Source organism: Poecilia reticulata, linkage group LG19 (genome assembly GCF_000633615.1).
Source record: "Poecilia reticulata strain Guanapo linkage group LG19, Guppy_female_1.0+MT, whole genome shotgun sequence".
Lineage (NCBI taxonomy): Eukaryota > Metazoa > Chordata > Actinopteri > Cyprinodontiformes > Poeciliidae > Poecilia > Poecilia reticulata.
The window spans coordinates 2524874-2548870 of record NC_024349.1 but is presented as its reverse complement, the minus strand read 5'-3'; the positions used below and the strand labels follow the sequence as shown (position 1 = coordinate 2548870).

The window sequence follows — 23997 nt, the reverse complement described above, 5'->3', positions numbered from 1 at the left end:
AAAATCAAAAATAACCAAAAAATGAGAACCTAAAAATACAAATCCTGCTAATCTGACTAAGAGCTCAGCCTCATTTTCCATTTGGCTCTACATATTCAGTGCTTCTGCCTTTAACAGTAATGATCTATACCCAATCAGGCTGTTTATACCCTGACTGGCAACCAAGGTAGAAAAAAAAAAAGAGGAAAAAATGTCCAAAAATAGTCCGACTGTCAAGAGTAAAGCTGATGCTCAATGACCCTTTTCAGTTTAGCTTTTCTTCTGAGCTTTTTTTGGGCTTTTGAAAGAAAATAGGCTGCAGGCCTGAAAGGAATATGGCCATGATGAGCAGGCTTTCATGTGTGAGAGGCAAAGTTTTCATTTCTGAAATGTGGTTTTAGAGTGAATGCAGCTCAGGGACACGGCTGAAGGAAAGACTTTATAAAGCAAACGCATCWCTCTGTTAGAYTGACTTTTATTGTGTTGTTGSACATGTTTCACCTGCAATAAAGCCGCAAGATTCTGAAAATAACAACTTTAGTCCTGCAGCTTTTTGGGCTTCTTGGTTTAAAAATGAAGAGGAGAAGAGTTTTAGATTTTTGAGAGAAAAGTGAATTTAAACACTAAATAAAGACCCAAATAAAACACTWTAAAACACTTTAAACCAACTTTAAACGCTGCTGCTCAGAAGGACTCTGTTAACTTTTGTTGCAAAGTAAAATTATTAAAATTGTTGCTTCATAGTTTTAAATTAATTAAAGCTAGATCTAAACAATGGGGTGTCCAAACATGCGGTAAGAGGGCCAATTACGGCCCTTGACATAATTTTGATTTTGACAGGTAAGATTTTTGCCAACAAATTAAAACTTTTTAGGTTCAAAACAAATTATTGCACTTTTATTAACCAGACTTTTTGCTTCCGGTTTAGTGTCACTGCTGGTAGAACCACAAACATTCAATGAATTATAATATAAAGGCAGATTTGGACACGTCTGTTCAGGAAACTCATGGCTAAATACGGCAAGAGAGAAGGACACGATTCCAGCTCTTGTTGCACAACTGCAAGATTTTCAACCCCAAATATTTAGGAAACTGAACACCTTGAGTCCTCCAGTTCATTAAAATATTACATGTTTAGTTTTTGTAGGAAAAACAAAATTGAATTAGCAATGAAATTACTTTTGTTTTACTATTTTAAAAAGATTTTTAAAAATTTAACCCAAGTGGCAAAACATTTGGACACCCAYTGYTTAAAACAGTCATAATTTATAAGAGTAATTTATTTGTAGCTGTGATTTGGACCTGYTTTATTGTGGTCTAGAGACCGAACACCTGGTCTAAAACTTAGAATTAAAATGATTTTACTGCAGCTGAAGTTTGCAACGCTTGAGGATAATCTGATCACACTAAATGTTTCTGAGCTGAATTCAATCAGATGTTTCATAAAATTCAYCATCAGATCAGAAATTTGGTTCATGCAGTTTGAAACAAGAATTTAAATTATTCTACAGTAAAATAAGTATTTATTTTAACTTGATATTATGAGTAAAATAACATAAATGTGTCTCTTTAACTGGGTGAGGACAGTTTTTTTTATTGCATTTTGTGAAATAATTATTTGCAGCAATAAGTTAAAACTCACAATTCAAGATTAATGAACTTAAAAAAAACAATGTTTAGACGACTTCTCTCTTGTTGTTAAATCAACTTCATGAACTTTAATTTAAAACCAAAACTATTTTCTTGTTGACTTAATTTGCATTTTCAAGTTAAACCACCTACTAATGTTTTACAGTGCTGTGTTTATGTTCTGATAACAGGAAAATTACCCCAAATCTAAATCTTCTGGGATCGTTCTAGTACTTTAAAAGTAGCTATTCTGATACTTAAACAAAACTCTTTGTTTGGAAACTTTTGAGGATATTTTGCTACTATAATCAGAACAACCCTTTCAAAACTTTCTGGAAACGCCCCTGCATTTCCCCGAAAGTTTACCTTGAAGTCCCTGCTGTGCTGCGGTGTGTACTCGAAGGTCCAGAGAGCCCGGACCAGGCCGGACAGCTGCTCCGTCACCTCTCCCGCCTCCTGCGGCTGGCTGCTCCCCTTCTTCTGGACCAGCGGCGCCCCGTTGGGCTTCGCCTTCTCGCTGCTGCCGCTGCTCGCCTCTCCCCCCCGGAACTGCTCCAGAGCCAGGTACTCCGCGAACAGCTCCGTGTTGCTCAGGCACTGCAGGATGGCGTTCATGAAGCAGGTGTTACCGTGGTTCTTGAGCCCGGCGACACCGGGCACCTTGTCCCCGAAGGGGAACCCCCCGCAGTCGCTGTCGTCGGACGGGACGGAGCCTCCGGTGGTGCTCGGTATCAAAGCCGCCTCGTCCTTCTCGTCGTCGGCGGCCTGCTCGTCGGTTCCGAAGTGGGAGAGCGTGGACAGGGTCCGGAGGACTCTGTTCATGAAGCTCCCCACGGATCGGACCGAGCTCCTCCGGAACAGCTTCTTGCTGAAGGATTTCTTCTCCTTGCTGCTGACCGCTTTGGACATGATGGCTCTCCCTGCTGCTGCGCCTTAGATGCAGAAAGGTTTCCCCGCTGTGCGCTCACAACATCTGCTCTCCATCACTTTGTTCCGGACGAGGCCCGGGCATATTTCACAGAAACATAAAGGCCCCGCAGTTCTGGAGAACCGGATGAGAACCGAATCAGYCCACTGGCAGCGGCGGCGCGTCGGATCGCACAAACAGCCAACTGTCGGGGTATTTGGTGCTAAAGCCGGGGCTGAAAGCAGCCGTCAGCATCTCCAGCTGGGAAACAAGCACCTGTCCATTGTCGAGGCTCAACATCGGACCGCTGGAGTTTCTGTCGGACATAAACATCTACAGCAGCTTCAATCAGAGAGCCGAGCGGAATGCCTCATCATTTATTAACCCGCAGCTCCACCCTGTTAAAGGTGGACGATTTCCTCCGGATTCAGGTCCATTATGCGTGTTTTTCTTTTTTTAAATTATGGCTTATAGGAAACATTTACCCTAAATTACCTCCACGGCGCTCCAATCACAGGCGCTCTGCCAAACTAGGGAAGCCCCGGACCGGAGCGACACAGCCCGCCGCTCCCTGGCGACTGGCCGCGGAGAGGCATCGCTTCCCGGGTCAGGAGTTCAGATTATCGGCCTTGTCCCCATCAGAAAGTTGTCCTCTTTCCGTCCGTCCAGTGTTTGTCTKCGGTTGAATGCGCCTTATTTCCGCCTCCGGTTGGGCTCCATTGCGAGGCCGCTGCTCCCCGTCTCCATCATCAGTTTGTAGGCAGAGATACTGCGGGCGGGCAGGGCGGTGACGGCTGACGTCAGGCCCAAACACTGGTCCATGTTGGAGGAGAGCAGGTCCAGCAGCATGTGATGCTGATGATGCTCCATCCTCCCGGACAGAGCCGAGCGGCAGCCAGCTGCTTCCAGAGGGAAAACATCCGAACCCGCTCAGCAGAACATCCGGGATAAACACGAAGCATCTTTTACTCATTTTATTATAAAGGCCACAAAACAGTATAATGTATGATCATTTAAAGAAGATATTTATAATCATTTGTAATTATTGAACCGCAAAGTCACAATTATTGAGTAATTATAATCATCACAATATAATTATAAAATATGTCTACTAAGAGTATCACCACTACTGCAATATATATTTACTCAAATAAAAGCAAAATTGACAGTATTTTGTAAAAATGCTGTTTGAGTATTGAGTAACGYATCATAACATCTGATTTAATGTATAAAACTGATGTCATTCCCGACAAAAATAGAAAGTTATGCGCAAATTTTGGTATTTTAAAGACAAAATTATATAGAAAAACAAACATAACATAAAATAATTACAAAATAACAAATTCAAACATAAGATATACTTTTCCACATGTTTTCCAATGTAACTTGAGATGTTTTGGTAGTTTTAGTGATTTCCAACAAGCTCTAGACAGAAAATAAAACTACAAAGATTGTGAACAAACAGGAGGTCTCACTTCAACATAAATTGTATGTCTGTGTTTGGTGCATTTTTTAGTTAAAAAATGTTTATTTAATTCAGGAAATTTACCCAAAGTGGGTAGAGTCCAGAAATTTAACTCAAGATTAGCGATAATTCATAATAAAATTAGTAAAATAAAAGTTAAAAGTACAGAGTAACTAAAGTAACTTTTCCTAAAAGTTCCTGTAACTGTAAAAGTTATTAAACCCCAAGATACTTAGTGATTATTTAAGGTGAAAATAAAAAASTAGCAGTAATTTGAAGGTTGATGCTTTGTGGAATTACTTCAAACAGTAAATTATGAAATATTCATACAAATTTAAGAACTTTGAAAAATACATTTTGGATCAACTTTAAGTACATAATGCTCTAAATGAGAAAAGAAACACTGATGTGGGTTTTCCCTCTGCAGAGATCTTCTATAAAACAGTTATTTTTGAGATTAGCAGTTTCGTTATTATTTGTAATATTTAATTGCAGTGCAGTTTGTTTTATTCTTGAATCCTTAATTTAGGCCTGCAGAGATTTAGACTTTTAGATTAACTAAAAACATTAAAATGGAATTAATAAAGTTTAATCAAAGTTAATCTGTGACTTAAAGTGGAGAATATTTKAATATAAAATCTAATATTTAATATATAYGTTTATAAAAACATTGAAACACAGTAAAGTTTACATTAAGCTTGTAAAAACAAACATCAAGGCTTCATTATAGTGTCATCAGATTTTTATAATACAGATTTTCACAATACAAAAAACCCTTTCTATCCAAAATAGAGACAATCATGAGTCAGCCCAAACAAAACAGAAATATATACTCTAATTATGTTTTAGCAAAACATGAGACTGATTTAATAAAAAACATAACAGAAATACCTCCTCTGAATACCTTCATCCCCCAGATCAATTATCAGTATGGAATAGTTAATTAGATATATGGATCATAGAGAATTTMCYYTCTCATAGATGCATAAATTAGGCAAAAATATGAATATATAAATATCAGGTTTTGGCTTAAACTGAAGGCAGATTTACTGGTAAAACTTGGGAAAGAATGTCAAACATTCTGATTTCAGTTTCYTCTGCTCCAMAATGAACAAAAACCCAAAATGCTGCAAAACACAAAGAGAATGATCACAGAAAAGACCCAAATAAAGAAGCGTAACATGTAAAACATCYGTCATTSACGTCTCTTCCTGCGGCRGGGGTCCGTCAGAGCGGCTAGTAGTCGATGGCGCGCAGCGCGGCCAGGCTGGACGCCAGGCGGCGCGGCAGCAGCTTGGCCGTCTGCCGGTAGTCTTCAGGTTTGGCTCTCAGCAGCGTGACGATGTGCTGCAGCGTGCGGGACGGCTGCAGGCCCAGAGCGTCCATCACGTTGCTCAGATACTCTGAGGGAGACAAACTCAAATGACTCCACACACAACGACAGAACCAGCAGAACCTGGAGGCGTTTCCGGGGCTCCGTACCGATATCTGTGGCCAGCTGTTTGGTGGAGTGAGGGGAGAGATGGGGGATGAGCAAGATGGCGTCGCAGTAGGTCTGCATGGTTGCCCTGGCGATGGAGCCCAGCCAGTAGTCTGCTGTGTTGTCCAACTCAGGAAGGTCATCGCCTGAGACAACAAGGGGAAAAGTTTCTGTTAGTACGATGCTGCGTTCACACCCAACRYGTTTCACACGTAAAAAACGCCTCYGACGCTTCGAGCTGGACGTGTTTGCACTTTGATTTAATGCTTGGCATTTTCCTCGAGACGTGCGTCAAAATCGCTCTAGACTCGCGTCGTTTTCCATGACACCAAATTATTATGTAGTGAAAACTTCTGCAGTCGTACAGAGGCTCAGATGTCTCTGCTCAACATTTTAYGTTCAGTTTCTATTGAACAAACTACGGTGACGGCAGGTAACGGCCCGACGCCTCGRAGCCTCTCGCCTTTTATTCCTCTTCCGGTTACTTTCAACAATGGAGGATCAAATACTGAGAGTATCAATGTTTTATTTACTGGAATCAACAAAATGCTGCTGTTTGAATTTACCAAATGTTCAGAGATGCTGGGCCATGAGCGCCGTCTCACCAGAGTCTGATGACCTGCTAACCTACAGGCCACTTCGTTACACAGCAGAGCCTCTGATTGGTTGATCCTCTGCATCCAGAGATAAAAGTTCAGATTTTTCAACTCCAGTGTCGAACGCTCAAAACGTTTGAAAAGCTTTAACGCGCCGCGCTCCTGACTCGCATCCACTTAAGACTCTGAATGTAAACTAAGGTTTGTTTTTTAAATGGTGAGACTAACGTCATTRTATTACCAGAAGAAAGTCACGAAAAGGCAAAAAGGCAAGAAAAACGTTGTTTTGTTAAGAGAAAAGCTTTGATAGAGTTAAGATCTGATGTGACCATCCTCGTCATGCAGATATGGAGCAATAGAGAAGATTAAAATGAGGATGAATTAGTGGCGTACCCTGCTCTGGAGGGAACGGCAGCTTCCCAGCATGTAAGGCCAACTCCAGCGCCGGGTCCTCCTGGGTCACAAAGGGCTCCAGGTGGAGAGGCAGKGACATGAGGTACTGTCCAATCTGGAGAGGAGAGAGAGTCGTTTGAGCCGCATAAACAAAAACAGCCTTTTTACCTGTCCGACTAGACTCCACTGTTCCAATCAAGTTGTGTGCTAAAATATTATTTTATCAATCAAAGCAAATTTTATCTGTTCACTGCTTCATTACATCAATTCCTTCAGTTTTTAGTGATTTTGCATTTGCAGAAGTTCACGCATGACGACGTATTACAGCCCAAATACAGAGAAACGCACAGGCAGAAAAACGGAGTAAATTTCAGCCAAAAAACTCTGAAATTTTCTACAAAAAAAAAAAAAAGGGAAAAAATGTTCGACTTTTTAAAATTTCCTAAAAAATTTCTGACATTGATATAAAAATCTCAGTTTTCTCTAGATGATTTTTAACGTTTCAAACTCAAAATTTTCCAAGATTTTTTCTAGAAAATTTCTGAGATCAACCTCAAAATTTCAGTTTTTTCACTTTTCAAACTCACATTTCCTTGTTTTTGCTAGAAAAAGTGTGAGATTAATCTCGCACTTTTTTTTTTTTTAGCTGATTTATGGAAATATATCGCGATAACTTCTGGAACAACTTATCGTCCAGTAAAATCTGTTATCATGACAGGACAAGTTGTAATGTGATAAACTTTTTTTTTCCTTGTGCTGAATTCCCCTTGAAATTAAATCAACTTTGAATCAAAGAAAGTTTGGAATGAACACATAAACTTACGTTTGTGATATACTCCTGTGGTGACAGGCTGAAAGTGGGCAGGTCTTCAGTGTAGCTCTCTCCAATAGCAGACGCGTCCTGACTCTAAACCAGAGCAACACGAGGCCAGACTTAAAGACACAGGACACCCAGCACTCCAGAGTAAATCTCCCACAACACCAAGGAGCTAAAATTATACCCACTAACACCTGAAATCAAATCATGTGGGAACCCGACACGCACTCACCTCCATCTTGGAGACGAGGCAGAGCTGGTGTTTGATCTGCAGGAAGACGGAGTCGAAGGCCAGCTGGTTGGCCTGCTGGTTGAGCCTGGTCAGAGCTGATCTGGGCTCAGCCAGCAGGCTGGAGTTCCCCGTGCCTTTTTCCTGCAACGCCACCRTCGTTATTTACCAGAAGACCAGCAGCCGGACGCTCAGTGCCGACTACAACCTGCGTCCTACCTTCAGCGAGAACAGGATCTCCATCAGGTTGTTGTATTCGGCCAYGTTGCCCCTCTGGAGGTAGTTGTACTCCTGCCAGGGGTTTTTAGTGGCGTTTTTCCTGTCAGTGGAATTGGCCTCCTGGATGCCGGCCAGGCTGCGCGGGCTGTAAGACTCCGATAAGTACTTACCCGCTGTGCCCAGGATCCTGCAGTGATCATGAGCAGCATTTTTATTATTTTTTTACTCTTAAAAACTAAATAAAAACGGTTGACAGGAAGAAGGTTTCTCACTTGTTTGACAGCTGCTGCTCAAAAGCCCCRCACTGTCGCAGCAATTCTCCACATGTGGCGATGATCCTGTGAAACCCGAGCAAGTTACAGATTAATGAGTTAATCTAAMCTTCATCTCATCCATCCACTAACTGATAAGCGGCCATTTTGTTGCTGAATGCAGAAATTAAATAAACACAATTAGATTTTAACACCATTTTTAGCTGTGTCAACTTTCAAATTACTGTTACTTTTTTATTTTCACCTTAAATAATCACTAAGTATCTTGGGGTTTAATAACTTTTACAGTTACAGTAACTTTTAGGAAAAAGTTACTTTAGCTACTCTGTACTTTTAACTTTTATTTTACTAATTTTATTATSAATTATCGCTAATCTTGAGTTAAATTTCTGGACACGCTACCCACTGTGGGTAAATTCCCTGAATTAAATAAATATTTTTTTAACTAAAAAATACACCAAATACAGATCTACAATTTATGTTGAAGTGAGACCTCCTGTTTGTTCACAATCTTTGTGAACAAACTGAATAAACAGAAAATTCTCCTTTATTCACATTAATAAACTTGCATTTATAAAATATAACAAAACAGGAATCGGCTGCTGAAAATAAAAATAAAAATCAACCTCGCTTTATTTTTCTGTTGCCTCCRTTTTTCCTCACTTTCGTAGCACGTCAGAAACGTCTGAATGAGAAACTGACGTCGCTCCGTCACGCGCAGCTACTAAAGAGTTCATCAGTGTTTCAAACCAAACCACATAGAGTTGACTTTACATCCCAAACCGGACCCTATTCGGACCGTTTCTCTTTCCCGTTCTGATTTGGCTCCGCCATCTTTGATTCAATATCGACCAGCGGCGCCCTCTGCTGTGTGGAGGCCAARCTACAACTTTGAAAGGAGGYTTAAGCGGATGTTATTATCGATTTAAGCTMATTTTAATAGAGCAAACAATTAATYGACAAGTAAATCGATCAATCGTTTTCATCCCCGTTTGGATGAACTTTGTTTTAACAGCAAACTCACCGGACTGAGTTCTGGAAGGCGGTCCAGTCCTCCTGGAAAGCAGAGGAACTTGGTGTTTCCTCAAGTCTGCATTTCTTCCTGATGGACTGGAGCGTTGTAGAGAAGTCCGACACATACCTGAGTTTTTAAAGGAATAACAGGGTTATTCAAARGAWTATGTTTGATATAAATTTAAATTAGAGCTGGSTTAAAAATAAAATATCTGATTTTTTTCACACCAGGTCCGATTTTAATYGATTTTCTTCTTGCTTTCTTTTCTAAGAAAGAAATTTCAAATGATGGAAAACATTCTCAAAAAGTGGCTTTTATTAAGGCCAGTCTACAAAGAATTTAGTTTAACTACGAGAACATTAAAAGTCAAAATATTAGCACAATAAAGTCGCAATTTTACTAGAACGTCTTAATATTATGAGAATAAAATTGTTTTAATAAGAACTATTTTTTGTCTTTGTTTTTTGTGTTCTCATAAGATTACTACTTTAATCTTCACAGTAATATTAAAACTTTGCCATACGACACTATTCCTGTATTCCTACAACTGTTTTCATGTAATATTATCMCTTCTAAAAGAAAAAATAAGTAGTTTAACTGTAATATTTTATCATATAATTCAAAGTGTAAATAAACAGAAGTTGGATGACAGGCATGACAAACAAGATGGCCGCCCTGGGCGTGCTGACATCACTTTGAACCCAACGACTGTGTATTACGGCTGTGTAACAATATCGATTTTGCAACATATATCGATATTTTCTTTCCTAGAAAAAAAATCGATATTCATCCAGAAGTATCGTAACATCCACCTGTCACCTTGCTCACTCACTGCTTGCTTCGCCGGGAGAGTGATCAGGTCATCAGGCTTAGAGTGTCCAGGTTAAAAAGGCATCAAACTATTCAGAGCAGGTACTTGAACTTTATTTACTTTACAAATTCATGTAAGCTACAGTTTGTACTGTTTCAATTAAAAGAAACGTTTTCTCACCACGTCTTTGATTCATTTTGTCCAGCTGTCGACTTTAAGTCCATGTCCAACCAGAGCCAGGTATTGTGCAGTTGGTGCTTTTAATCAGTTTTCAGTTAAATTAATTCAGTCCAACTCTATAACAGTCACAAAATGTCACCAAAATCACTCTGTCCCTCTAAAATTTTTCAGAAAATCGCAAAAGTGTATCGAATTGTATCGTCTGCTGGAAATCGCAATATATATATCGTATCGTGAGCAGAATATCGTGTATTGTATCGCATCATGAGATTATTGCATCACTACAGCTCTACTGTGTAGGTGGAAAAAAATAACAGATTTTCCAAAATTTCAATCTTCAAAAATGCTAAATTTGATTAACTGATCAAACAGATTGATCCCTAATTGAAGCTGGAAGTGAGAAAAGTGCCTTTACTTGGTAAACAGGGCTTTGAGAGCTCTGAGCAGGCCGCACACGGCGAGCCCATCGGTCAGTCGGACGCAGCGCTCCACGGCGCCACTCGCCAGGCCAAACAACTTCCCCACAGAGCGGCTCAGCTCCTCCACGCAGTCGATCACCTCCCCGTGTTCCTGAGCAACACACACAGAGCGTTACAGACAGACGGCTGGTTATCTGGTGGTTCTGCGGAGGAGCGGCGGTCTGACCAGAGGGACGGCGCTGATCTGGATGAGGAGGAACGTCTCCTCCAGCTCGCCGTACTGCAGCTGGTAGGACTTGTACGGGTCGTAGAGCGAACAGACCAGTTCGTTCACCTTCAGCAGGTTGTTCTCACCTGGAACAAAATATTCGTTACAACCTCAACCGTCCTTTTATTTTACTGAGATTTTAATGGAACCTGATAAAAAGTCCCAGAAGTTACTGCAGTAAAACAATAGTGCTGTTGTTTTGAAAACATTTTCATATTAAATTGAACAAAAGAACACATTGTCAAAGATCAATAAACTTTTATCTCTAACAGACATTTAACAAAGGAACTGGAWGATACTTTAAATATCCAAAATAAATAAACAAAACAATAAAATGAAATGTAAACAAAATTGTCCTTCAAAAAAAGGACAGTTGAGACCAAAATACCAGATTGACCATTTTTCTCATCCAGTTTTTGGTAGAAATAAAGAGAAAAATGATGAATTATGCAAATGGAAATTATTGAGCTCGTTTTATTTTATCATTAATTGATTTAGGACTATTCAAAATAGAGCAACATTTTTATATTTTATTTCATAACTAAAAATATGAAAAGTGTGGAATGCATCTGTATTCAGCTCCTAGGAGTTTATAAAATATTCAGATTCTGAACTGTTCATCTTTGGAAATACGTTCAGTCAGATTGCAACACTTCTCAAGTCTTTTCATGGATTCTCAGACCAGACTTTAAATAGGCCATTATAATAACCAGATTATGTTTTGATCCAACTAAATGTTGGAAACATTCTTGACTTGGTATATAATTTTAAGATTAAATCAAACTCATGTGTTTTGTGGGGCTGAATACATGTGCCTGCCACACTTTTGAGATTTTAATAAACCACATTATGAAACCAACGTTTAATTTTTCCTCCATTTCACAATTATGAGCTACTTTTCCTCAATTTACCACATGGCATAAARTAAAACCGACAAAAATCGCAGCTTGTGGCCGTGACGTGAGAGAATGTCGCCGTCCAGGCGGCGTTCGTACGAACCCAGGTGTGGGAGCATGGCCGCCTCCAGGCTGTGGCCGAAGGTGGAGGTGGTTTGGTGGAGCTCCAGCAGGTAGTCCAGGCGCTGCTCCTGGGCGGCCCGCTCCATGGCGCTGCTCAGACACACGGGGATGGACGGCACCATGGCCCCCAGCGTCTGGATCAGCAGAACCGTCACCACTTCGTACGGGTTCTTAAACACCTGCAGCGAGCGGTTCAGCATCACACAGTTTAGCACCAATCAGCACTCAGTCCAAACCAGCCATCCTGGTGCTGCAGCAGGTCTCACCTGGCTGCTCCACTGCACCTGCGCGTGCCAAGTGGAGAGTAACGTGTCGTAAAACTCAGACAGCTGCTGATTCAGGCTGAGCTCGCTCTGAGAGAGATCCTGCCATATGCTCACCAACTGGCCCTGCAGACAGCAAATCAGACATTATTCCACATGAATCACATGTTTATTAACGTGGCAGGTGCAAACAATTAATCCACTTACAATAAAATGTCCATTAATGGTTTATTAGATTATAATGAGTTCAAATCGATCAACTAAAAACGTCCTCTTAACCCTTTTTTAATGGTGTAGTTTAGCCGCCATCCAGCAGAGGGCGCCGCTGGTCTTCCTTAAGCGAGCCAGTTGGTACAACCTGCCGACCATGTAAGAGAAACGGTTCAAATAGAGCCTGTTACTAGATGTAAAAGGCACTTTATTCGGTCCTGTTTTTAAATATAAACACTTATATTGACGAGTGTCTTAAGTTTCACCTTAATAGCGCTCATTCAGCCGAGCAACRTGGCGGAGTAACGTTAGCTTCTCATTCAAAGATTTGTGTTGTGCTACGAAGGGGAGGATGTGACGTCAGCAAAGCGGAGGGGTTGACGGAGAAAAGTAGTAACGTGATGAGAAAAAAATCTGATGGCAACCAGCAGGGCTGACATGAATTCATGCRCTTCATGGAGCGAATTTTAACTTTCCATAGAGAACAAAGCTACAGACAGTAGTATTAATATGCGTTTGTTCACAGGGAACTAAGTATTAATTCACATATTTTATTTTTATATTCARCCATCTAAGAGGTTATTGTTTTTGTTGTATTTTACAAATATATCCAAGTTTATTAATGTGAGAAAATTACAATTTTCTGTTTATTCAATCAGTATTTAATATAAAATACAAAAATAAAAAAAGTAAACATGTTAAAAAAAAATGTTTTTTTTAATTCAGCATCTTATGACAATGACCTGTCCAGGTGACCCCGCCTCTCGCCCGAAACGTTCCCTGGAGATAAGCACCAGCACCTCCTGACCCCACGAAGGGACAAGGGTGTATAGAAAATGGATAAATGGATGGATGTTATGAAAAGTGTAGCCCTTTGATTATCAATCAATATAGCCGACCAATAATATCAACTTTACATTAACTCATTAATCATTAACTTGCATCCCTATTCCTTGGTGTGATGTAGTAACTTGATAAATCAGGTTACTAAACCTGACTAATGAGTCGAATTACTCGACTTAAACCCGTTTTAGTAACCTGATAACTAAATCACACCCAGTCCTGAYCTGGACAGTATACCTTGTGACATTTATAGTAGTACGCCAGAAGCTGGGGCATTCTGTCGATCTCTGTGAAGACTTTAACAAACACCTTGGCCTGACCTGCAGGGAGGAGAGAAGGTGAGTGTCGTTGATGCTGAGGTGGGGAGGATGGAAGGAGGTGGAGCTGMTCGTTACCTAGAGACATGGAGTTGAAGGTTGCTACTATCTGAGGACTGGCCATGGCCTCCAGGCGGTTCTTCAGCGCTTCCAGGTGGACGCACTTCTCAGAGTAGTCCGGCGTGTCCACCAGCATGGCCAGGCTGTTCTGCATGCTGGTCAGCTTGGATGAAATGACYTCCAGGTCCTGAAAACACACAAGTCTGATAAGACTGGAAGCATAACAACAGCACATGACATGACCGAGTCCAACTCAGTTTYRTTTATGTTCTCCAGGGCCAGTGAGTCAGGATGCACTGATACAACACATGAACTCTGAGTGAGAAAACYGATATTAATATACAGCTGATATATTAATAGCTGCCTCTGCATTCAATAAGTCTTTCTWAAAATTAMATATTGAACATTTTTTCACATTTTTCAGGATTTTGCAATTGTTTTGGGRATTTTCTGGTGATAATTTAGAAATATCTGCAAGGAATTTTCCAATATTTCCAYCTACGTACGACTGTAAACGTRACTTTTTATTACTTGWCGTATTTATCGCCTGACTGTAAGTGAAGCTGAGGCAGCAGTGGAGTRCAAGAAACATTGCCCTCTGCAGGTGGAAGTTAGTATCACACCAACCCAAAGTGKATTAACATTTTTGCAAAWATTTAGAGTAAACTCATAATTATGCATTAGTGCAAAAGTTCATGGAAAAATCWAAAGATTTTGYATGAATTTCTGTGAAAAATTGCAGGGACTGGTTGATGTAATTTGGCAGAATACAGATAAAAACTGCTTTAATTTGATTGATGAAACAATATTTAAGCACAACTGTCACTTTGAAGGTTTTATTTSTGTCCCTCTGGAGTCYAGAGGGMCACATAAAAGCAGATTTGKCCCCTGGACCTTCAGTTTGACACATGGAGTATTRCAAAGACACATCGTTTGTTATTTACATAAAGAATCTAAYCACATAAAGTTCCATATGATGAAGTGAAAGCAGCATTCAGAAGTCGGTTTCTCACCTGAGTTTTGAAGGTTTCCTCAATGTCTGCGCTCAGGGTGCTCCATTTATCCGCCTCCTGCAGAGCCTCAGCGGCCAGCTGCATCCGACTCTTCACCTGATCTATCTCCACCAGRACCTGGTGGGTGTGAGATCCACATCGTTTATTSWAAACAACTTTAYGTTCTGSTTGCCATGYGCCTTCTTCTAAAGCAGCTKCCACACACCTGCATGGATTGCACGGTGTCCTGCTCAAACTTCTTTATGTCCTCCTTGACGAGGACCATCTGCTCCTTCAGGAAGGACGCCTCCTGCTTCAGCGCCTCCACGTCCCGCAGAACCCGGGGCATGTTCTGCAGCGCCTGGTTACTGCTCTCTGCACACAGAAACAGCCAATTCCAACCATAATAATAATAATAAGTAATATTAAAAGTTCCAATTTTCTAGCAAATCTAGTCCAAGGACAGTGATGAAGCYGAAGATAACTTTTTATTCCGGAAATGGCTAAAGGGCAATTCCATCTAATTCTTTAYTAACCTGAGCATCTTTAATCTGCTGTAGGTTAAAAACTACAAAACATTTCATAACTATTCTACACTCATTCCCAGATATCTAAAACCAAATATGWRATTTGAGAAACCTTCATTTGATTTGTGAGGCTTCAATAAAGGGCAATTTCAGCATCTTTCACACATCTGACCCACAAATAACAACKTAAGCTTAAAAACAGCAAAACTGGACTAAATGACTCTGCRCTCATTCAAACTCAGATTATTATTTGTGAAACTTTTATTTGATTTATGAGMCTTTATTAAAGGGTGATTTTAGTTCTTTTTATGCATCTGGACCAGATTAAAACAGCCCCAATTCCAAAACTACAACATCTAGACTCTTTTAACCTGCATTAGATTATTCTACTCTAATTTCAGAATATTTAAAGTCTGTGAAACTTTTAAATTTGTCAAAGTTCAATAGAAAGATRTTAGTTTTGCATCTGAACCACTCTACAACAACAATATCTGGACTCTTCAAACCTGAAATAACTTATTCTGCTCYAATAAATTATTTTTTACTGCTAAACCTGAAAGCTTCATGCATTACAATTAAATCTATAATAAACTTGAGCAGATCCTGTTAGGCCTGTTAGACACCCGGCTAGTTTAAAGCCAGTGAAGACAATTACTGAGGCTCTGCTGTTTGGTTATAATATCTGAATATGTTCTGCTTTCTGGTTACTGACCCTCGATAGCATTGTTGACCTCCTGGATGAAGAGCTGCAGCTTCATCACCAGAGTTGCTGCATGAGTGTCCGCTTTCCCCGGAGCCTCCTTCTGCACCATCTTGAAGGCGCCGTTCACCCAGTCCTTCACATCGAAATCATCATCCAGGAACTTGGAGAAGTCCATCTCTCCGCTCCCAGAGCTCACAGCCTGTTCCCCGGTGTTCAGCCAGACCCCTCGGCTGTCATCGAGCCATCCTGGTAACCTCCGGGCTAGCTAAGTCTTCCCAACCAAAGGCTTCGACACGAATATAAAATAAATAGCCCAGGAAAAGGAGATGACCATTACAACCAGATAAAGCTCTAACAAAGCGACGGCCTCCTCCAGAGTTATTTTTAAACGTTTACTCACTCAAAACCTGCAAASTACACATATTCCACAGTGGCTAAYGCTAGCAGAGAGCCAAACTGACAACAACTTCCGCTTGTGCTTCCTATTTACCTTCCCCGGAAACACATGATAAGGTCACGGCCCGACTAAAAATCAATAAATAATTGTAGGTATCGGGGAATCGGAATTATTATTATTAATAATTAAATTTTTTGTATTAAAAAGTGTAACCTCACATACGGAAGAGGATTAAGGCCATTGTGAAAAATTATTTTCTCAAAATTTTATCAAAACTATGAAGAAATACAATTTCTTTTCTCTCAATGGTCTTATTCCTCTGCTGTACTCATTAAGAATCATAAAATAACATAAAAACAATTAGTTTGATGTTGTTTCACAAAAACACAACATTCCAACACATAAAGTTAACATTCCATAAGAACGTTAGTATATGGTGGTGGTTGGTCATGTGACAGTGATGCAGCTCAGGATTTGAGGTTTGGGGTTTCAGTGGTGGTTTTYATGGTATTAATAAGTTAGGAAACAATATATATAATATCAGTAAATATCTATCGGYAATYGGCCTTAAYGGTAATATCGRATATTGATATCAGACCAAATTTTCAGTTCTGTACATCTCTAGTTTGCACTCCACAATAGAATRTCACATTGTATTGGTGGATAATAACAGTTAAAGCTTGGATTAGGAAGCATGCAACTTCTGTTGAACAACAACAAAAAACAAACATTTAATACAAACCTAAAATATAAAGACATCAGTTTTTCTCTACCAGTAATTTTAAATGTTGTGCTTTAAGGGCGACGTGCTCCTATCAGCTGCAGCAGATAAGTCTCATTATTCACAGTCTGCTCCATGAATGTTATGCAAACCAGAGCAACTACATGGAARGTAGAGCTGAAGAGGAAACCCTGCAGGGAGAAGTTATCTGTCAGCCGACCTGAGAGGACCAAGTCATTTCTCTGACTCTTAGAAAGATGGGCGTTATTGACGATGTCAAGGACACGATGTCCAAGGCGGYGTTTAATCCGTCCAGCTTGATGTCCGGGCGAGGCGGGCTCCACGTGGCTCAGATCRTTCTGTGTCTGGTCACCTTCGTCCTGGGAATGTTCAGAGGAGGGAGCAGCCATACCTACTGGATCTACGCCATGTTCACCTGGGCCTTCTGCCCCTTCATGACCCTCATCATCACCGTCATCGAGATGTTCGGGCTCGATGTAATCCTCAACCTGTTCTGCATGGACTGGGGGGACTTCACCACAGGGATGGCCATGTCCTCCTCTCTCATGACCGTCTCCGTCGCCATAACTTACGCCAACTTCTACGCCTGCCTGAAATGCCTCTACGGCTGGATAGTGAGCGTGTTCGCCTTCCTGTGTGGCTTCCTCTACGTCCTGGAAGTGGTGAAGGACAAGTTCCTGGACAAGAAGAAAGGGAGCTACCTGGCAGCTCTTCCCGGGTTCTGGAAGGTTCTGGAGGCCTTCGTGAGCTGCATGATCTTTGTGTCTCTCACCGGTTACAGAGACAAGCCAGCGCTGATCTTCTGCGTCATCGCGTACATCATCCCCTTCCCCATCCTGCCTCTCATCATCGCCACCAACATCTTAAAAAAGCTGAAGAAATGTTTGCCCTTTAACCTGGACAGGTTTGTCTTTGTTTTCCTGGTGATCTCAGTCGTGCTGTACATATTCACAGCCATCATGTGGCCCATTTTCATGTTCAGACACAATCCACGCCCCAGCGACTGTCCCCCCAGCTTTTGTATTTGGGCCATTCAGTTCATGGTTGCATTTTTTACTTATGTGAATCTCATCCTTTTTACAGTGGACTTGATTTTTACGCTTCTCGGCATCTGTGACTTTAAGCGAACATAAATATTAAGATTTTTTTATAGTGTGTCTGTCAAGAAATTTGACCTTAATGTGCAGAAAAGCTCCACTGTTCTTTTTAATAATATTTCCAAAGATGCCGTGTTGTAATTCCAGCATAAATAAGGTGAATACTGCAACTTATCATGACCACACTGTAAAACATTTGAGCTGCATTTAGTTGGGTCTACTGTCTTCTGCTCTGTAAGTCAAATAAAATTTGAGAGTTTTAGATTTTGAAGCTAAATGTGTGAGTTTGTGAAAGATAAACTTGCAGTAGTAAGTTGTGTTAACTTTTTATTAATTTTGAGTTTTTAGGTTAGCATTGAATAAAACACAAGAGTCAGATCAATGTAACACACTTCCATCTCAGGATACAAAAACCACACCGCTAAGCATTCTGGGAAATAGTTCCCACCCTTTCTTCTTTCCGTTTTTTTAAGGCAAATGTTTATTTTAACGCGGCTGACAGTTTGCAGAGCTTGAGGATAATGTCTTTGCTTCCTTAAGATGCTCAGGTTGCACCTCAACAGTTATTATTTTTTATTTAATAAAAAAAATGATGAAATTAATTCAATACAATAGATGGGTGTATATTTTTATATTTTTAATTTTTGTTTCTGCCAGGGCAAATCGAGTCTTTTTTTCTTTAAATGTGCTTCTAAATTACAAATAGGCCTAAATGTTATTAATGCACACAACAGTTGGCTTTGAGAAACAGCTGCTTCTTTTATTTCCATGTGTTTGACGTCATTGGAAAGCTTAGAAACCACAAGTTTCACAATATGAAAATAACTCAAAATGCCCTGAGATGAACTGTTCATGATAATAAGTCAGTAAAGAGACTAATACTTTCATTTCAGGTTGTATTTATTAAGATGTTGTGTTATGTTGAGTGTTTGTTAAACGGGTAAAATGATCCGCGGCCCGAACCCGTTTGAGAAACTCTGATCTGGAGTTACAGTTTGTCCCATTTTGCTTCGTTCCAACTACGGTTCAGGTCCGTTTGGTCATTTTCATGTACAAACTGAGCACCAACTCAGACATTTGAATACAAAGCGGTCGCAGCGCTGTGCTGGAGTGAGAGGAGTTTCATTACGACGGTTCGTCCTTCAGTTCTGGAGCGAATGCAGCTCCTTCCTCAGAACCTCCAGGACCTGGAAACCCAAACCCGGCAGCATGTGTGGCCCGTTCTCCGGCTTCCAGGGGATTATTCGCCTGGTGGAGATGATATCAAGCGCTCTGGCTCTGGCCGTCGTCCTGTTCAGAGGCAGGATGGTCGCCCCCTGGGGCGTTTGGTGTGAGTTCGTCTGGGTGTTGTGCATCGTCGTCCCCTTGGTGCTGCTCGTGGTGGAGAGCAGAGGCTGGCACATCCTGCTGGCGGCCTTCCTCCCCAACTGGGCCGACCTGACCTTGGGCCTGACAGCCGTGTGCTGCATCTCCGTGGTCTCCGCCACGGTGGCCTTCGCCGCCGTTTTCGTCTGCCTCACCTGCATTGCGAACATCCTGTGCTTCGTCTTCTCGCTGGTCGCCGCGGCGTGCTTTCTGGTCGACGTCGTCAAGCAGAAGACGGCGTTCGGCAGCGGCTACATGTCCAGCCTGAGAGGAACCCTCCGCATATCGGAGGCATTTGTCGCCTGCATGATCCTCACCGCCGCCGTCGACCATTTTGTGAGAGGGGAGTGGTTCTACAAACCTTTCGGGATGATACTGTGCGCCGTTATCTTCGGAGTTTGCCTCCTGGTCACCGCGGCCATCATCGTCCTCAACCTGCTGAAGCTTCTGCAGTGTCTGCTGGTGTTCAGGCTGAACCTGGTGGAGTTTGTGCTCAACTTGGTGGCGGCGGTGCTGTATCTGCTGGCTGTCATCCTCTGGACCGTGTTTGGCTACAGACGCTACAGGCACAACCCTTACACCTGCATCCAATGTTCCTACGCAGACATGAATGCCGTCACGGTGGGAAGCGCTCTGAACCTCATCCTTTACATTGTAGATCTGGTTCTGTCCATGAAGTCACTGTAGAAAAGCTGAGCTGTGACTTCACTGCCCTGGGGCTCCATCACTTGGTGAATAAAGACAAAAACAGCTGTGAAGTTTTGATGTTTGTCTTGTTTTACTGGAGCTTAAAACATCAGTTGATATCTGGCAAGAGAATTATTTTATGTGACTCTGTCAAGTATTTTTGGTTTAGTTTCTGGTGCAAATATCTTAGTTCACTTCAAATAAGACAAAACTAACATTTAAGTAACTATTTTAGCTAGACATAGAGGCTTATTTTAACTAAAAACTCCTTAATACTGATGAGAAAGTTCTAGTTCCACTGGTGTCGTTACCTAGCAACCCCAGCCAAGCCCAGCCGTTACCTAGCAACCCAGTTCTAGTTCCACTGGTGTCGTCACCTAGCAACCCCAGCCAAGGCCAGCCGTTACCTAGCAACCCAGTTTTAGTTCCACTGGTGTCGTTACCTAGCAGCCCCAGCCAAGCCCAGCCGTTACCTAGCAACCCAGTTTTAGTTCCACTGGCAGATTATTTCATTTATAACAAGACGTTTTTCCCCATGTTATTTGTGAAATAACACACAAATAACAGTGGAAGCATTTATTTATTTTTCAAATCAATAATAAAGAATTATTGACTTAAAACAGGATCCTATATCTTACTGATATTTGTTTTTGCACTACAAAACTAGACCAAAAATACTTGGTAAGGTTTGGTTTTTGCAGCGAAGAAGAGGAAATAAAACTTGTTTAGGTTGATAATTCCTTAATATTGATGAAAAAGAATTAGCTCCAGTGGCAGATTATTTAACCTTATGACATTTTCCCCCATGTTATAAATGAAATAATCTGCCAGTGGAACTAGAATTAGGTTGCTAGGTAACGCTGGACATGGCGGAGGTTGCTAGGTAACAGCACCAGTAGAACTAATTCTTTTTTGTCAATATTAAGGACTTATTTATTTAAAACAGACTTCTATATCTTGCTGAAAAGTTACTCGTAAGTTAATTTTGTCGCATTTAAAGCGTATTAAAATATTTGCACAGATTAAAATGCTTGGTGAGTTTTTGTGTTTTTGCAGTGAACTCGGCCGTATTTCACAGACTCATTATATTCAAATCTTACTGAGCCTCATTTGAATGCAACAAAACTGAGATAATAGATGCAAATGTCTCAACTCCTGGAGCTCCTGGTTTAAAAGTTATAAACCCTTCAAGTGTTTCCGTTGTTAAAAGTCCGGTTACGATTATAACATAATTTCCCTTTATTTATGAAAAATGAAATGACAAACGCTTTTCCACCGGCGCCCCCTTCAGGTCGACTCTGGCTCCTCCAGCTCCGCCGTCGCCAGTAAACCCTGGAAGCTGAAGTAGTGCGAGTTGCAGAAGACAGGAGGCTTGTTGGGCGTCGACCCGACGACCTCCGGCTTCAGGGAGGCAAACGGGTTGGCTCCTCTGGCCTGCAGGTCCATTTCCAGCTCCAGCAGGATTTGCAGACTGTAGGTCATATCCGACTCACTGCAGAGAGACGACAGACCAGCAGCTGGGACACAAAGTATTCACACCCCCTCAACTTTCTAACAAGAAGAAACAAAATGGTGCTTAGTTTTTAACATCTGTTTGGCAAATCAAAATCTAGAAAGTGCGGCTTGAGGATCTGGAAATGCATTTATTTTCTTTTATCTTTGCATCTATTTTATTTAGAATCATATTATTTGCCATGCCAACTCTTTATGCTTTATTGAGGAATTTTAAGTAGACATTTTTGTGCCGCTTGGATGGATGTGACCTTTTTATTGATGATTTATTTATTTATTTTTTCCTAAATGTCATTTTTGTATCGAAATAAACACTTTTATAGGAAGCAAAACTGCATATAATGTGAATTTGGGCCCAAAATTGTTCAGGACCGCACTTTGGACACCCCTGAATTTATTACATATTTATTTATCTGCATCTGATTTCTGTATTTCTGGATGAAATTCTGGTGTTTATGGCTCCAAATGAGTGAAACTTACGTCGGCGAGGTGAACATGGAGGGAATCTCATAATCGCGGAGGAGCAGCAGGGTTGGCAGCCAGCCCTGGTCCAGACCCTGACTGGCATCAAAACCTGCAAATATACAGTCAAATAATTACTATTATTTCTAAACAAATTTATTTTCACGTTTTATGTAAAAATGCTGAAATAATTTGTATTACTGTAAATTATTTAATCAGATATTTTAGGCCTAATCCACTGCAGATGGATATCTGGGGAAACAAGTTATTTTTTAAACCCTTTGACCTTTTATTCACAAATAACTATTTAAAAAAAAATCACTAAAAATGATTATTTATGAAATTCAGACTGAAGTGGATCTGAGAAAACTTTGTATTTATGTTCCAAAGTATAAAGCAGCTGTCACAATAAGTAATTAATTGATTAAATGGATGATAAATTAAAACAAATTCAATAATTTCCATTTGCAAGATTTAGTATTTTTCTCATTTCTTTCCATTTTTACCACTAATTGGATGATAAAAGTCTCCTGTCTGGTGATTTGGTCTCAACTAGACAATTTTAAGGACAGTTTTCTTCATAACTCATTTTATTTGTTCATTTGTTGTTTTGTTTATTTATTTTGGAGATTTCAAATGTCTTCCTGTTCTAGTGTCAAATATTCAATTAAAATTTTAAGTTTATTTATCTCTGAAAATGTTTTCTTGAAATTATTATTCCATTATATTACTGGAACATTTTCTAAAACATCAATATTATCGTTTTCATTTTGGGCCAAATCAAAAATCTGAATGTTCTTAAAGGGCCAGTTGGGTCAGAATGTAGTAATGAAACCCATTAAAATGTTAAAATGTTAATAAATAGCTGCTTGTTTCAGCATTCAATAAATGTTTCTCAAAATTAAATATCAGTTCCTCCGTTGGTTTTGGTTTTTTTTTACAATCAAAATCACAGATTTTGTTTCTGCTTTAGAAATACTTGTAAAGATCATTTTACAATATTTGTACCAACGTGTGACGCTGAATGTGATTGAATCACTCAGACTACAATGTGACATCAGCTAAAGCAGCAGCAGGCGACACTTAGTCACTTAGTCACAAAGTTTTTCACCAATTTTGAGAGAAATTTGCAGCAAAATCAGAAAAAAATGTTTGAATTTGTTGATTTTTGTGAATTTTGTGGATTTGTGAAAACCTGCAGGGACTTGATTATGTAATCTGGAGTCTAAAGGGCCACATAAAAAGCTACGGCGGGCCAGATTTGGCCCCCGGGCCTTGAGTTTGACACCTGGTTGATCTTGATGAGTTCTGACCTGGATTAAAACCGACCACCAGGTCCGGTTTGGCCGCCGCCTCCTTCTCCACCAGCTCCTCCCAGAAGTGGTGGTAGAGGCCCCGGTAGGCGCTGAGGTAGACCCTCTGCTTGGGGCCGAAGGCTCGGAGGGGGGGCCTCAGGACGGGGCCGTCCGCCACCTCGGGCCCCACCATGACCACCTCGATGCCCTGGTGTCCAGGGAACACGTGGTCCAGCTCGTCGTAGTCGCTCAGCTTGGCCGCCAGCGTCTCGCCGGGCCCCGCCCCCACCAGGTGGACGGTGAGCGGCCGGGAGGCCGGGCTGAGGCCGAACAGCCTGAGGCCCAGGACCACGGTCAGGGGCCTGGAGAAGAACTCGCTGCAGACCCTCCAGAGCGACTGCTTCAGGTCATCGTCCCCGGGTCGGGGCCGGCCGGCGTCGGCCCATAAATCCTTCATGTTGGCTCCACTGACGACGGCCTCGAGGCGGGATGAGAGGACGCCCTGCATGGAGAGCCAGTCGTCCCAGGTTTTCACCTCCGGCCCCGGCTTTGACCACTTCTCTGTGGGGAACGGAAGGTCGCCTGGAGGACAAGAGGAGAACCGCCATGAGGTCAGAACCGCCATGAGGTCAGAACCGCCATGAGGTCAGGATGGACTGAGAACCGTCACGAGGTCAGAACCGCCATGAGGTCAGAACCGCCATGAGGTCAGAACTGCCATGAGGTCAGAACTGCCATGAGGTCAGAACCGCCATGAGGTCAGGATGGACCGAGAACCGCCATGAGGTCAGAACCGCCACGAGGTCAGAACCGCCGTGAGGTCAGGA

At 41.3% G+C, this 23997-nt stretch overlaps 5 protein-coding genes across 5 annotated transcripts in view; 2 read left to right on the top strand and 3 right to left on the bottom strand.

The window, feature by feature from the left end:
* Nucleotides 1-3440, bottom strand: part of LOC103481125 (ubiquitin carboxyl-terminal hydrolase 31) — a 17854-nt gene extending 14414 nt beyond the window's left edge. The window contains exon 1 of the mRNA XM_008436418.2: nt 1975-3440. Coding sequence (XP_008434640.1) covers nt 1975-2517 — 543 coding nt within the window. The 5' untranslated portion in view covers nt 2518-3440. The remainder of the gene's footprint in view (nt 1-1974) is intronic.
* A 1237-nt stretch (nt 3441-4677) lies between these two features.
* On the bottom strand, nt 4678-16075 carry cog7 (component of oligomeric golgi complex 7). The gene is made up of 17 exons (XM_008436417.2): nt 15623-16075; nt 14610-14758; nt 14405-14521; nt 13410-13578; nt 13252-13334; nt 11965-12087; nt 11679-11877; nt 10638-10765; nt 10408-10562; nt 9011-9127; nt 7987-8052; nt 7715-7901; nt 7499-7639; nt 7273-7356; nt 6450-6564; nt 5463-5606; nt 4678-5383 (listed from the first exon to the last, which is right to left on the bottom strand). Exons 1-17 carry the CDS (start codon nt 15786-15788, stop codon nt 5217-5219), a joined length of 2310 nt encoding a protein of 769 aa, XP_008434639.1. The 5' UTR covers nt 15789-16075; the 3' UTR covers nt 4678-5216.
* An 81-nt stretch (nt 16076-16156) lies between these two features.
* Nucleotides 16157-18122, top strand: LOC103481154 (myeloid-associated differentiation marker-like protein 2). The gene has a single exon (XM_017301729.1). It carries the CDS (start codon nt 16989-16991, stop codon nt 17883-17885), a length of 897 nt encoding a protein of 298 aa, XP_017157218.1. The 5' UTR covers nt 16157-16988; the 3' UTR covers nt 17886-18122.
* Nucleotides 18123-18531: 409 nt separating this feature from the next.
* Nucleotides 18532-20229, top strand: LOC103481123 (myeloid-associated differentiation marker-like). Its single transcript, XM_008436416.2, has one exon. It carries the CDS (start codon nt 19059-19061, stop codon nt 19899-19901), a length of 843 nt encoding a protein of 280 aa, XP_008434638.1. The 5' UTR covers nt 18532-19058; the 3' UTR covers nt 19902-20229.
* A 659-nt stretch (nt 20230-20888) lies between these two features.
* Nucleotides 20889-23997, bottom strand: part of LOC103481122 (putative protein MSS51 homolog, mitochondrial) — a 6743-nt gene continuing 3634 nt past the window's right edge. Inside the window, exons 4-6 of the mRNA XM_008436415.2 lie at nt 23189-23752; nt 21894-21987; nt 20889-21393 (exon numbers count right to left, since the gene is read on the bottom strand). Coding sequence (XP_008434637.1) covers nt 21189-21393; nt 21894-21987; nt 23189-23752 — 863 coding nt within the window. The 3' untranslated portion in view covers nt 20889-21188. The remainder of the gene's footprint in view (nt 21394-21893; nt 21988-23188; nt 23753-23997) is intronic.

Coding starts and splice junctions, on each gene's coding strand:
- LOC103481123 (XM_008436416.2), top strand. CDS start 19,059: ATGTGTGGCCCGTTCTCCGGCTTCCAGGGGATTATTCGCCTGGTGGAG.